We start from the raw sequence: 14,365 nt of genomic DNA on the forward strand, positions 1-14,365 counted from the left end.
CTCTGATGATCCCCAGCTCTGCTCACCATGGGGCAGGGTGATGCTCGCTCCATCTAAGATGGCCTGAGCGAGCTCATGGTCGTTGGCCTCCACTGCAAAGGCGGCTGCCTTCAACGCATCCCAGATCTCCTTCCGGCCTTCGAAGGCAGGTGCTGTGTCCCAGAACTCATCGCGCTTGCTCCGCAGCTGTCCATCTGTCATGGGGTAGTCACTCTTCCACTTGGGCCTCTCCTTCTTCAGGGGCTCATTACGTCCTGTCAGAGAGAAAAGGAATGAAAGCATTCATCACCACCCAGAGCTCTTCCATTCTGGTCCTCAGGGAAGTGCTGGTTTTACTCTGTGCTTCAGCCTCACGTGGAGTCCAGGCCCATCTGCTGCCCTACAGCAGAGGCTTTTACTCATTTAGGTCTGTGGGGCCCTTTCACAGAATGAAAATTAACTCTGAAAATGTCACATCCCTACATACTTAAAATGTATTTTCTAGCCAGTGATACACATTTAAAAAGCACAGCCATTTCCCCTCCAATTTTAAAAGTTTTAAAGGTAGTTTCCTTGAATCTTCACCCTTGAAATATTAAAAAAAAATTGTATCCAAAAGAAAAAACAACACATGGCTCATTTTTATTATTATACATCCCTCAAAACTTTGAAACAGTAATTGTCTGTAAACAGCTTCTTCAGAATATTGGTCAGTCTTGCAGATAAAGCTGACAGCACTTTCCCTACGTGATGCAACCCCTCTACACTACACAATGTTCTTTGCTGTCACCAGGACAGAAAACCAGGAGTTAAATGACCAGGAAGAGCAGACAGGGCTGCCTCCCCAATCAACCAATCCAGACTGATGTGCTTTCTGAGTTCTTGTGATTGATTTTAATAGCTCCTCTTCCCCTCCTCCCCCTTACTCAATTCCCTCTAAGCCTCACTTGCTGCTTGTTTCTAATCTGGTGAGGTTAGGAAATGAGATAAAGAGGCCTCCTCAGCAGTGTTTAGTGCAACAGGAAACACAGGTGAGGGGGCTCTCCCAGGAACAGAGTTCATCAATATCAAGCGCCGACCCCCTCCCCAATCACCTCCTCTCTCTAGTCTCCCTGTCTTCCTAGCCTACCAGCTTCTCTGATGCCAAAAAGCTCATCCAAGCCTTTGCTTGACTGCACCCTTCCAGCAGGCTGTCTCCCATTCCTTTCACAGCCAGACCCCTGCCCAGGCTTGCTGCCTCACCTCCTCCCTCACTTTCTCCTCACCCTTCTTGAGCCCTCTTCCTCCTGTCTCTCTGCTAGATCATCCAGGTCTCACTGTGTGGGTGGATCCCAAGCCTCTGGCTTGGGCCCTCTCTTCTCCAAGGGCGATCTCAGTATCATCTCAATGTGACTGCCTTCCCACCACGTCTATAGGTCAGCTCTACCTCTCCTCTCTACTAAGTATCATCTGGTACGACCCCTTGCCAATTAGACATTCCCAGTGGATGTCCCACACACATCTGAAACAGATCTCATGGCCTTTCTGCCAAGCTCCCCTTCTTCCTAACTTCTCTATTTTAGTGGAAGGCACCACCACATTTCCTGTTACTTAAGTGTGCAACCTTTGGGTCCTCCTCAATTCTTTCTGCTTCCTCACCCTACTGCACCCAATCAGTTGCCAAATTCTGTCAATTCTGCCTCTGGGACATCTCCTGCACCGGTCCCCTTCACTGCCCTCACAGAACCACTATGTTGGTTCAGGCCCTTCTTGCCTCCTACCCAGACTACTGCAATAGCCTCCTGCTACCTGCAGGCTTCCCTCTTCCACGAGGCTGTCAGTCGGACACCTGCCAAGCACAGGTCCGACTGGGTCACCCTTTCCTGAGTAAGCTCCAGGGCCTTCAGAGTGCTCCAACTGGGCTTTCCAGGCTTACTGCACACTCTCCTCCAGCTTGCATTCTGTGATTCCGGCAAACCAGCCCTGCCTCAGGCCATTCCATCTCCTGCTGGACCTCTGCCTTGGAGCAGGTACACATTCACCTCTGCCCCAGCTTCAGCTCAAGGACCATTGCCTACAAGAAACCTCCCCCATACCCCCCTTCAAGGAAACTGCTTTGCATTTACTTTTCTGTCTTCATGCCTTCACCCTTGCCCAATAGAAGGTGACCCTCTGGAGGGTAAGGACTATCTATTTGTATTCCAGTACCCAGCACAGTGTTGGACACACAGTAGGCATTTTGTAAAAGCCTGTTGAATCAATAGCTAATGTGACCTTGGGCGAGTTAACTTAATCTTTCTGAGCCAAGGTTTATTTTGAGGATCGAGTTAGATCAAGTAACTAAAAAGGTACCTTTTAACCACGAGCTATTATTATTTCTTGTTTGCTTCCTCATTCCTGGCTATGTGCTACAAAGTTGAGGCTGTGGTATGTAACCCTGAAAAGTGAGCTCTCTCACATACGAGAGTCCCCCCCCCAGTCATTACTTTCCTAGACACACTATTCTATGTGCATGGGTTACATAGGACTGATTTTTAAACAAACAGACCACAACTTATACACACAAATGAGGGTCATGACATAAAACAGCCACCCCTGGAGGCTGCAGACTCATTTCTAGGATCACAGGTTTAGAGCTGAAAGGCCCCTTAGAGTTTATTAAATCCAACCTCCTCACTTTAGAGATGGGGATACTGAGAACAGGATAGGTTAAGTGACTCTCCCAGGGTCAAACAGCCATTTTAGTGTCTGAGGTGTGATCTGAACTCAGGTCTTCCCAGCTCCAGGCCCAGCACTCTATCCCATCATCCTGCATCAGTGCCGGCTGTGAAGCTGCCAAAGGTCACAGCATTTTTTAACTCTCCTGCAGGAACTGCCTTCAGAGTCAGTTTATAGGACATGACATTATTTTGTAGCTATATATTTCTCACTTACAATGTGAGTGAAAATAATAAATGCCCTACGGTGCTTTACAGTTTATAAAGCTCTTGTACAGAAATGTATCATTTGAGCATTTCCAAAGGACGAAGGCTAAGATTGGCAGTGGAGCAGGATGCTTCAAAATGTTTCAAAAATCTCCTTTCTCACCCTCTCCCACTTTTAGAATGAGAATATTGGTGGGAGAAATGGGGTCCCGAGTAATTACTATAAACAGACCTATTGCCTTCTCAGCGGGAGCCATGCCTCATGCCAGCAGAGGGCGCCCCTTGCACCTCTGGGCTGGCATCAGCCTCCCTCCCAGCTCATCTCAGGCAGACCAGTGTCTGAAGTGTTCCCCCAATTATGCAAGATTAACTGTTGGTTTTTACAAAAGCCTTGCCAGAACTGCCAAAAGCTGCTTGCCTAGGTATTCAGACAGAGACACAAGTAAAAAATGCATTTTATCCAAACACAAATGCCTAAAACAAAGCAAACCTTTTTACTGGGTTTACACATGTGTAGTTTATAATTACTAATTTGAATTAAATATTGAGTAGAAAAAGGGTATATACATGAAAGGCAGGGAGAGGCCAGAGAGTGGAAAGGGACTATGAAGACTGTGCATTAGGCATCTCAAACTGGATGGCCCATAGATAACTTCAAGGTCCAAAACTGTGCCCATTATCTTTTCCCCCAAACCCTCCCTTGACTTTCAAGCGTACCACTACCCTCCCAGTTACACCAGCTTCCTCCTCCTCCTCACTCTCTCACCGCCTATATCCAAGCTTGTTTACCTTCCCATTATCTCTCCCGTGAGTCCCACTTCTCTCCTGACACTGTTGCCACCATCGAAGAGGCCCTCATCACCTCATACCTGACCATGTGCAATAGTTTGCTGGTTGGTCTCCCTGTTACCAGGCTCTCCCCGCCAATCCATCCTTGCCCTCAGCTGTCATCGTGATCTTCCTAAAGTGTAGATCTGATCCTGTTGCCCCACCTTCTCGCTTGGCTCCCCATACTTCCTATCACTTCCAAAATCAAATGTCAAATACGATCCTTGGCAAAGTCCTTCATAATCCACCCCCCGCACCCCCCTTCCAGTCTTCTCTCACCTTGTGCCTCTTTGCTCTTATTCTCCCCAAGATATTCCATTTCCTAACCCACGGCTGTCCGCCCCATCTAGAATACTCTCCCTCTTCCTTATCCCTGTCTCCTGGCTTCCTTCCATCCCAACTAAAATCCCACCTTGACATAACTAATTCTAGTGCTTGCCATCTTGATTACCTGATCTCTGCTCTTAGCTTGTCTGTATAGAGTTGTTTGTATGTGAACTCCTTGAGAGTAGGGACTGTCTTTTGCCCTTCTAGCACATGGTGCCCGGCATACAGTAGGGGTATAATAAATGTTTGGCGATTAAGGAGTCAGGGCAAATGAGGACACAAAGAATGCCTGAGCAGATAGCTACATGCATGGGCTGGATGAGACAGACAGCTTGCAGCTCCATTCTCCCCTCCCTCACCAGAGTTTCATGATCTTGCAGACATATCAAATATAGGGTGCTGAATGTATGCTGCAGAGACACAGACAGAGGCAATTCCTTTTTTAAGTATGCAATGTGAAACCTCAGAAACACAGACCAAACAATAAAAGGACAGGGATGGATACAAGAGGAGACAGTCAAAACACACAATAAAAGACAGCACAGAAGTACAAATAGTAGTAGAGAATGCTTTGTTTTTATGTGGTAGAGGGTGAAGAGTGACGTGTGTGAATTACAGAGTAAGGGTAAGTAAAACCTATGAATTACAGAGTAGTTGCGTGTATACTGGGGGCCAGAAAAGAAGCCTTAGAAAGCTGCCTACTGGCACAATTTAATGAGTACCAGAATTCCTCTCACTGGACTATTACTGATGCTTGGAATTCTTTCATTGAAGCACCTTTATTTCTCTGGGTTAAGAAATTATCCCCTAAATGAATAAAACTTAAAAAGACTTTCATGTGTTGATACAGTTGATTCAACTGATCACATCTGTTTCCATGTGATGGCTAACTGAGAGCAGGTTAGCATGGTGAGTCTGCCAAGTGTGGGTGGGTTGTGGTGGAGCCTAGGAGGGCACTGGGAGCCTGTGGTTCAGGGAGATAATGATGGTAAGGGCAGTGGTGAGACATCACTAATGAATGGTGTCTGGTGGAGCCACAAAAAGGGATCTGCAGAAGCTGGGGGAGGGCCTTGGACTGACTTCCCAATTCTGCCAGGGGTTGGCCCCTGAGAGAATGATGACAGGGAGACAGCTGGATAAACTGGACAGGTAACTGCGCACCTGGTAACACACCAGCCTGCCTGTTGGAGTCCAAAGGCCAGACAGGCCCACAGAGTGAGGGAATGGGGTCAGGTGGAAAGGCTCTGATGCTTAGGGAAAGGCTTTCATTCTAATTAAAAAAAAAAATCACCATAGTCTTTTCAGAAAATAATGGTATCAAAACACTTTGGGCTAGAGACTGGCCTGGCTATGAAGCAAGGACAATGTCCAGAAAAGCAGAAACCCCACGCAACCAGCATTGCTATCTATCAGGACAAAGTCCCAGCTCACCAATGCCAGGAAATCATTCCTATTTATATCTGTACTGCTCCCTTGGCCCCTAATCTACACTGTTACCAAGCACCATCCCCAGGATACTCCATGCTCCTGGGATATGGCTGTGACCACAACACTTCCTAGACATAAAAGCAACTGAGATCAACTTTCATTAAGGGCAGTCAGGATATGGCAAACCTGAGCCTAATTCTAGCTACAATCATTTGTATGCCCCCTTGCAGTTGTGTATTCATAAACCCCAAACTCAATGGAGAACCACTGATTCAACAAAATAGAGCCTCAAAACTCCCCAGATACATGGGCAAAAAATTCTGCCCTCCTGCTCACTCAAAGTCCATAGTGCGGTGTGCTGGTAGCCTTCCAAAGGCAGAGATACACCTGAGGATAGAAAATTTATCCCCAGCTGCAGGAGGCCATTTTAACACCAGACATGAACTCCTTCCTGATGCCCTCAATTACGAGTGCCCTTCCTCTCAAACTTCCTTTGTATTTACTTATGCCCTTTATACTTATACATGTACTTGCTGCCTTCCCCATTAGAATGTGAGCTCCTTCCCTGGGAGCAAGAAATTTTTGATCGGCTGCATTTGTAACCTCATTGTCTTGGCACACGATCGCTCCTCAAAAGGCTGAAGGTGCTTAAGGTCCTCAAGGAAACAGTCTTTATAGCTTAGAGAATTGGTCTTGGGTGATGCAGTAAATATCAGCACGGAAAACTGCTGTCCCGACCCTTCTCTGGCCACTCTGCCTCTGGACAAACAGAAGGGCAGAGAATGCCACCTGCACATCTTCCCCTCCTCCCATATTCTGGGAGGGAGGCATTATTTATTTCACACTCACAGAGGTAAGAGGACAAGAGTTCAAAATTGCAAAGGGAGAGGGCACACAAATGGGAATTCTGGGCACTTGGTTGGGAGACACCTAGGGGCTTCATCAGAACAATAAACCATGTCAGGGTAGGGGGAGGAGAAGGACAGCTTAGGAAAAGTGGGAAGAACTGGAGGACAGTGATCGCAGAATCTACGAGACGGAAGAGAGCTAGTTCAACTCGTGCCTAACCAAGAATCTTGTCTACTTCATCGCCGAGTGAGGGTGAACCTCCGAGGCAGCTCCTTTCATTCAGAGAGCAAGTTCAGGAACAATGTCCAGGCCCTGCCTGCTCCTACTTCTGCCCTGGAGGGCCAAGCAGAAATAGCTTAATCCTTTTACAGGACAGCCCTTCAAATTACTTCACTGAAGATAGCTAACATGTATCCTCCAAATTCTCTCTTCTCAAAGCTAAATATCCCCATTTCTGTCAACAGATCTTCACATGGAATAAATGATGCCTTTTCACCATACCGTCAACCTGCTCTGGATAATCTCCAGGTTAAGAAACGTCCTTCCTAGGACCCATATGTACAAAAATATTTATAGCAGCTCTTTGTGGTGGCAAAGAATTAGAAATGGAGGGGATGCCCATCAATTGGGGAATGGCTGAACAAGTTGTGGTATATGAATGTAATGGAATACTACTGTGCTATAAGAAATGATGAGCAGGCAGACTTCCTAAAAACCTGGAAAGACTTCTGTGAATTGATGCTGAGTAAATAAGCAGAACCAGGAGAACACTGTACACAGTAACAGCCACAATGTGCAATGACTGACTTTGATAGACTTAGCTCTTCTCAGCAATGCAAGGATCTAAGACAATTCCAAAAGACTCATGATAGAAAATGCTATCCAAATTCAGAGAAAGAACTATGGAGTCTGAATGCGGATGGAAGTACACTATTGGCTCTCCTTTTCTTTTGTTGTTTTGTTTCTTGTTTCTCATGGTTCCTCCCATTAGTTCTAATTCTTTTTTATATCTTGACTAATGTGAAAATACACTTAATATGAATGTATAAGTAGAGCCTATATCAGATTCCATGCAGTCGTGGAGAAGGGGGGATATAATGTAAAATCCAAAATCTTTTGGAAGTGAATGCCGAAAACTAAAAATAAATTATTTTTTAAAAAAGGGGAAAAAAAAGTCTTCTCTAAAATGCGACACCTAGAACTGCACACAGCATTTCAGAGGTGATCTTACCAGAAATCTTTACTTTGGAAACTCTTCCTCTCTAGCTAGTCTTTGATTACATTAGCTTTTCTGCCATCCACACTGAACTAATTGGGCCTTCAATCTACCAAAAGCCAGAGGCATTTTGCAAACAAACTTACGCTACCATCTCCTTTAACCTGCACCTCTGAAGCTCATTTTTTAAAATCCAAGTGTGGAATAATTTCATTTATCTTAATATTTTAGTTCATTATTCTAGTCTGTCAAAATCTTTTGGGATCCTAACTCACCCAATGTGTTAGTTATACCCCTGAGCGCTATCATCTGCAAACCTAAGTGCCATCTATGCATTTATCAAAGGCTCTGGTAAAAATGTTAATTAGCACCGAAGTAAGGAAGATCCCAGGGACACTGACATTGAGCCTCTAAGGACTATTCTTTGGGTCCAGTCATTTAACAAGTACTAAATCCACCTAACCAAATGTGATTATCTAGTCTATATCCTTCCATCGTGTCCATAAGGACAGGAAGAGAACCTTTGTCCAACATTCTGCTGAAATCTAGGTAAATTCTATTTATTATATTTTCATCTACCACCACGTCAAAGAAAGACTTTTAATCTGCATTAGCAGGAGGAGGACCACTGATCTAAGTATATGCAAGCCTATACAGATGTCTGTTGTAAAACATTCTTTCACTCACCTGCATGGACTTATTTCTTTTTCCTTCACTATACAGAGTTTATCCATGGTACCTAGTACATGCCATTTATGACAGATGCTCATCAAATATGGTGGCACTCACGCCACCTGGCATTAACTAAGACTCCTCAAACAGCTGAAAGTGTTTTGTAGGAGCTTCTTCCTTCATCCTCATATCTTTGCTTATAAGAAGGATTATTTCCTTTATTGTTGAAGAACTTGGGCTGATAGTAAGTCACTGCCTTGACTATTAAATTATGATGGCAACATGTCTAACATTTATATGGTGACTTAAAATTTGCAAAGCACTTTCCATACAGTCTCTCATTTAAACATCACAACAATTCTATAAAGCAGAGACTACTGGTATTATGATTAACCCCATTTTACAGATGAGGAAACAGGTCCATCAAGAGACTTGCCTGTGGTTACAGAGCTTAGTGTAAGAGGTAGCATATGAACCAAGTCTTACTGGTTCCAAGTCCAACACTGTATCTACACCATGCTGCTTCTCAGATTAAAAAAATATATAACTGAGTACAATGTTAAATTTCAATTAGAGGCTAGTGAAAATAAAGATGTAAAGATGTATTTTTTTTTCCCTCACCCAAGTTCATGGACCCCCTGAAATCTATCCAGAGAGGGTCTGTGGACTCTAGAGTTAAGAGTATCTGTTAGAGAGCAAGCTTTTTAAATAACACTCTGAAAATTCTAGAGGTTCCATGGGATATTTGGTGACTCTAAGTGTTTATGGAATTGCTTATTTTCCTCCATAATATATGTTTGAACACAGTTCCATTTCCTAGCCACAGAGGCAATGCTGCATAGTAGGGTACAGGATGTGGGGTGAGTTACTTAGCTGTGTGACTATGGGACAGTCACGTAAGCTCTTCCAGCCTCAGTTTCTTCACCTGTAAAATGCAGCTAATGATACTTGTATCTCCTACATTCCAGGCCTATTTATGTGAGGCTCCCATGAGATAAAGCCTGTAAAGTCCTTGACAAACTTTAAAATTCTACTGAAATGTCAATTGGTGGTGGCACTATCTTCTACACATTCTATATTCCAAACACACACACACTCTCTCTCTCTCTCTCCCCCCCTGCATTTGTTTCCAAATGTAATCAGAGAGCTGACCAAAAAGCTAAGAGCACAATGACTGCCCCCTTTAAGTGGAAAAGGTATGACATTTGTTTTTACCATAAGCCAGATATGAAAAAGATTAAAAAGCAAAGGGAAATGTTATTATAGCCTCTAGCTACAACCTTGCTATTCCTAGGCTTATTATTTCCGACTCTCCTCTTCAACATAGCTCCAAACCATTCTCATATCCTGTTTTAGCTTCATTTGTCAATTAAGATTTTGTAAAATGTTGTGTTTAAACCTAAAGGTTCTAAGACCTCCAAAAGTTATTCAGTCATCTAGGAGATGAAAGAAGTCAAAGAGGCTCTAAGAGTCTAGGAAACTGAGGCCTCCTGCTCTGTGCCGTGAAAAGATGCAGGGAGGCAGAACCAAGATGACAGAGCAGAGGCAGGAGATCATCTGAACTCTCCCAACACTCTCCTCCAAACATTAAAATAATGCCTCGAATAGGAGGTCAGCAGGAAAGATCTGTCTCATCAGGATGGTGGTCAGGCCACACCATGGCGGCAGCAGCAGCTTTTAAAGCTCTCAGCCCACAGATGATAAGAGGATGTGATAATTGTCACAGAGATTACAGGGGCACCTTCGCTGGCACTGGATGCAGTTGCCTTGCCCACACGGAGCTCTGGGTGGCAGTTTCAGGGCAAAGAAGAGCATTAGCGCTTGTGTCTGCAGAAGAGCAAGGATCCTGGAAACGGTTCTAGGGCAGAGACGAGTGCTTGTGGTTGCTCATAAGAGAGCAGGGACCCTGGTCTCAGTCCCAAGGCAGAAAGGAACACTTGAGCTTGTGGCTGCGGGAGAGCAGAGGACCTGGTCACAGTTCCAGAGCCAAGGGGAGCACTAGCATTTGTGGATGCAAGGGAGCAAGGTCCCTTTCTGGGTAAAGAGGGGAGCACAGGTCAGAAGAATAGTGTGCATACCTCTCCTTCGATCATGTCACACCATTTTGGAAACACTGAAAACTTAAGATACCCCCACCCCCACTAGCCTTGAAAACAGCAGCACAAAAAACCTGAAGCTGGAATAGTGCTGCCTCCATCTCAGGAACAGGATCCAACTTTAACATAAAGTCAAAAGTCAAGAAATAGGCTGAAAAAATGAGCAAACAAACAAATAGAACTTGACCATTAAAAGCTACTATGGCGACAGGGAAGATCAAGACAAACTCAGAAGAAGACAAAGATGTCAAAACAACCACAAACAAAAAAAATGCAAATTGGACACAAACCCAACAAAAAATTCCTGGCAGAGCACAAAAAGAATTAAAAAAATCAAATAAGAGAGGTAGAAGAAAAATGGGTAAAAATAAATGACAATGATGCCAGAAAAATATGAAGAGAGTCAACAACGTGGTAAAAGAGGCACAAAAAAATACTGAAGAAAATCAACACCTTAAAAAACAGAATTGGCGTAACAGTAAAAGAGGCACAAAAATCTACGGAAGAGAAAAACCACTTAAAAAGTAGAATTGACCAAATGGAAAAGGAGGTACAAAAGCTCACTGGAGAAAATACTTCATTAAAAACTAGAATTGGACACCTAGAAGCTAATGATTCCATGAGACATCAAAAAACAATAAAAGGGAAAAAAAAAAAGGAAAAAAAACAGAAGAAAATCTGAAATATCTCATTGTAAAAACAACTGATCTGGAAAATAGATTGAGATAATATAAGAATTATTGGACTACTGAAAGCCATCTCAAGAACTTATCAAGGAAAATGCCCTGATAGCCTAGAATCAGAGAGTGAAAGAGAAAGTGAAAGACTCCACCAATCACCTCCTAAAAGAGATCCCAAAATCAAAACTCCCAGGAATATTACAGCCAAATTCCAGAGTTCCTAGATCAAGGAGAAAATACTGCAAACAGCCAGAAAGAAACAATTAAAATACTATGGGGCCACAGTCAGGATCACAAAAGATATAGCAGCTACCATACTAAAGGAGCAAAGGGCTTGGATAATGATATTCTGGAAGGCAAATTACAATCAAGAATGACCTGCTCAAGAAACTGGGTATAACCCTTCAAGGGAAAAAAATAGTTATTTAATGAAAGAGGACTTTCAAGCACTCCTGATGAAAAGATCAGAGAGCTGAATAGAAAATCTTCCTTTCAAATATGAAACTCAAGAGAAGCATAAAAAGGTAAACATAAGGGATAAATCATAAAGTATTCAATAAGATTAAACTGTTTATATTCCTATATGAAAAGATGATATTTATAACTACGAAGAACTTTATCATTATTAGGGCAGTTAAAAGGGGTTATATACACATATACATACACACACACTGAGGACACAGAATAATATTATATACACACACACACACGCACACACAGAGTTGACTATGATGAGATGATTTAAAAAAATAAGTGAGAGAGAGGAATGTACTGGGAGAAAGGGGAAGGGAGAGGAAGAATGGGGAAAATCATCTCACATAAAAGAGTAGTGAAAGAAAAAGCTTTTACAGCAGAGGAGAAAATAAGGAGATGTCAGGCAATGCTTGAACCTTACCCTCATCAGTATTGGCTCTAAGAGGGAATGACACACACACTCAGTTGAGTATAGAAATGTATCTTACCCTACAGTGAAGTAGGAGAGAAAGGGGATAAGAGAAGGGGTGGAGGAGGGGAGTGGAGGTGCTGACAGAAGGGAGAGTGGGTTAAGGGAGGCAGTGGTCAGAAGCAAAATAGACTTGGGGGGGGGTGTGGAGATGAGAGAGAGAGAGAAATAGGATAGAAGGAAACAGTTAATAAAAATAACTGAATATGAATGAGATGAACTCACCCATAAAATAGAAGCAGACAGCAAAATGGATTAGAAACCAGAATCCAACAGTACGCTGTTTACAAGAAACACACTTGAAACAGAGACATACACAGAGTGAAAATAAAAGGCTGGAACAGAATCTATCATGCTTTAGCTGAGGCTAAAAAAAAAAAATACAGACAGCAAACAATCTCAATCAAAGCAAAAAAGCAAAAACTGACCTAATTAAAAGATATAAGCAGGGAAACTACATTTTGCTAAAAAGGTATCATAGACAATCAAGTAATATCAATAATAAACATTTGCACCAAATGGCACAGCATGCAAATTCTTAAAGAAAAAGTTCAGTGAGTTACAGGAGGAAATAGACATTAAAATTACACTAGGGAATCCCCCACCTCTCAGAACTCCATCAATCTAATCAAAAAATAAACAAGAATAAAGTTAAGAAAATGAACAGAATTTTAGAATAGTTAGATATGAGAGACCCCTGGAGAAAATGAATGGCACAGAAAAATGTACATGGCACCGGCACAAAAACTGACCATATATTAAGGCATTAAACCTTCACAACCAAATGCAGAACAGCAGATATTAAATGTATCTTTTTCAGACCATAATGCAATAAAAATTACATCCAATAAAGGGCCAGGGAACATAGATTAAAAATTATCTGGAATCTAATCCCAAAGAATGAATGGGAACATATCATAGAAACAATAAATAATTTCATTAAAGAGAATGAGAACAATGAGACAACATATCCAAATTTATGTAGCCAAAGCAGTATTTAGGGGGATATTTCTATCTCCAAATGCTCACATAAAAAAAAACAGAGAAAGAGCAGACCAATGAATTGTGAGAAGTAAAAAAAAACAAACTAGAAAAAGAACAAATTAAAAATCTCCAAACACCAAATTGGAAATCCTGAAAAATCAGAAGAGAGATTAATAAAACTGAAAGAAAACCACTGAACTAATAAATCAAACTAGGAACTAGTTTTATGGAGGAAAAAATCCAATAAAACAAATCACTGGTTAAAAAGAAAAGAAAACCAAATTACCATTATCAAAAATGAAAAGAGTGAATTTGCCACATGAAGATGAAATTGGGGCAGCTAGGTGGCGCAGCGGAAGTGTGACTCTGGGCAAGTTACTTAACCAGAACAGAAACACTGTACATGATCAACTGTGAATGATTTAACTATTTTGATCAACACAGTGATTCAAGACAATTCTTTTTTTATATAATTTATTTATTTTTGGTTTTCAACATTCACTTCCATAAGATTTTGAGTTTTAAATTCCCCCGTCCTCCCCAAGATGGCATGCAACCCAATATCAGCTCTACTTATACATTCACATTAAGCATATTTTCACTTAGTCATAATCTAAAAAAGAATTAGAACTAATGGGAGGAACCACGACAAAGAAGAAACAAAACAACAAAAGAAAAGAGCAAATAGTATGCTTTCATCTGCATTCAGATTCCATAGTTCTTTCTCTGGATGTGGGCAGCATTTTCCATCATGAGTTTTTTGGAGTTGTCTTAGATCCTGTCAAAGTCAGTCACTGCACAATGTGGCTGTTACTGTGTACAATGTTCTCCTGGCTCTGCTCATTTACTCAGCATCAGTTCATAGAAGTCTTTCCAGGTTTTTCTGAAGTCCACCCTCCTACTCATCATTTGATTCAAGACAATTCTGAAGGACTTATGATGCAAAATTGCTATCCACCTCTAGAAAGAACTGATAGAGTCTGAATGCAGATCGAAATATATTTTTTACTTTTTAATTTTTCTTGGAGTTTTTTTGGTCTGTGTTTTCTTCTGTTACAACTAATATGGAAATGTTTTGCATGATTTCACATGTATAATCTATATCAAAATGCTTACTGTCTCAAGGAAAGGGAAGGAAAGGAAAGAGGGAAAGAATTTGGAACTCAAATTTCTAACAACAACAAAAAATTTTTTGCATGCCACTGAGAAATATTTAATGAAATAAATAAAAATATGTTGGGGTTAAAAAAGAAAGATAAAGAAGGAGATGTGGTTAAATGAACTTAAGTCTGACACCGAGGCATGAAGGGAGAGAGAGATGCCTTAACAGATGCAAAACAGTAAGGAGTCAGCACTTTTCAGAAGCTGCAGTGGCTTTCTGAGGTTGGCAAAGCCTTCCTATTACTAACCTGAGTCTCAGATTAGAGAGAGTTGTCACTTTTACCCTGGTAACAAAGCTG

At 42.0% G+C, this 14,365-nt stretch overlaps 1 protein-coding gene across 3 annotated transcripts in view; it reads right to left on the minus strand.

Annotated features, from left to right (window-relative positions):
- The window catches only part of UBTD1 (ubiquitin domain containing 1), a 61,720-nt gene that overhangs the window by 1,274 nt on the left and 46,081 nt on the right, over positions 1-14,365 (minus strand). For all 3 annotated transcript variants that reach the window (XM_027859570.1, XM_027859577.1, XM_027859584.1), the window contains one exon: positions 27-254. In XM_027859570.1, the coding sequence (XP_027715371.1) occupies positions 27-254 (228 nt within the window). The remainder of the gene's footprint in view (positions 1-26; positions 255-14,365) is intronic.

The sequence above is a fragment of the Vombatus ursinus genome, unplaced genomic scaffold, assembly GCF_900497805.2.
Source record: "Vombatus ursinus unplaced genomic scaffold, bare-nosed wombat genome assembly UNPS02000749.1, whole genome shotgun sequence".
Taxonomy (NCBI): domain Eukaryota; kingdom Metazoa; phylum Chordata; class Mammalia; order Diprotodontia; family Vombatidae; genus Vombatus; species Vombatus ursinus.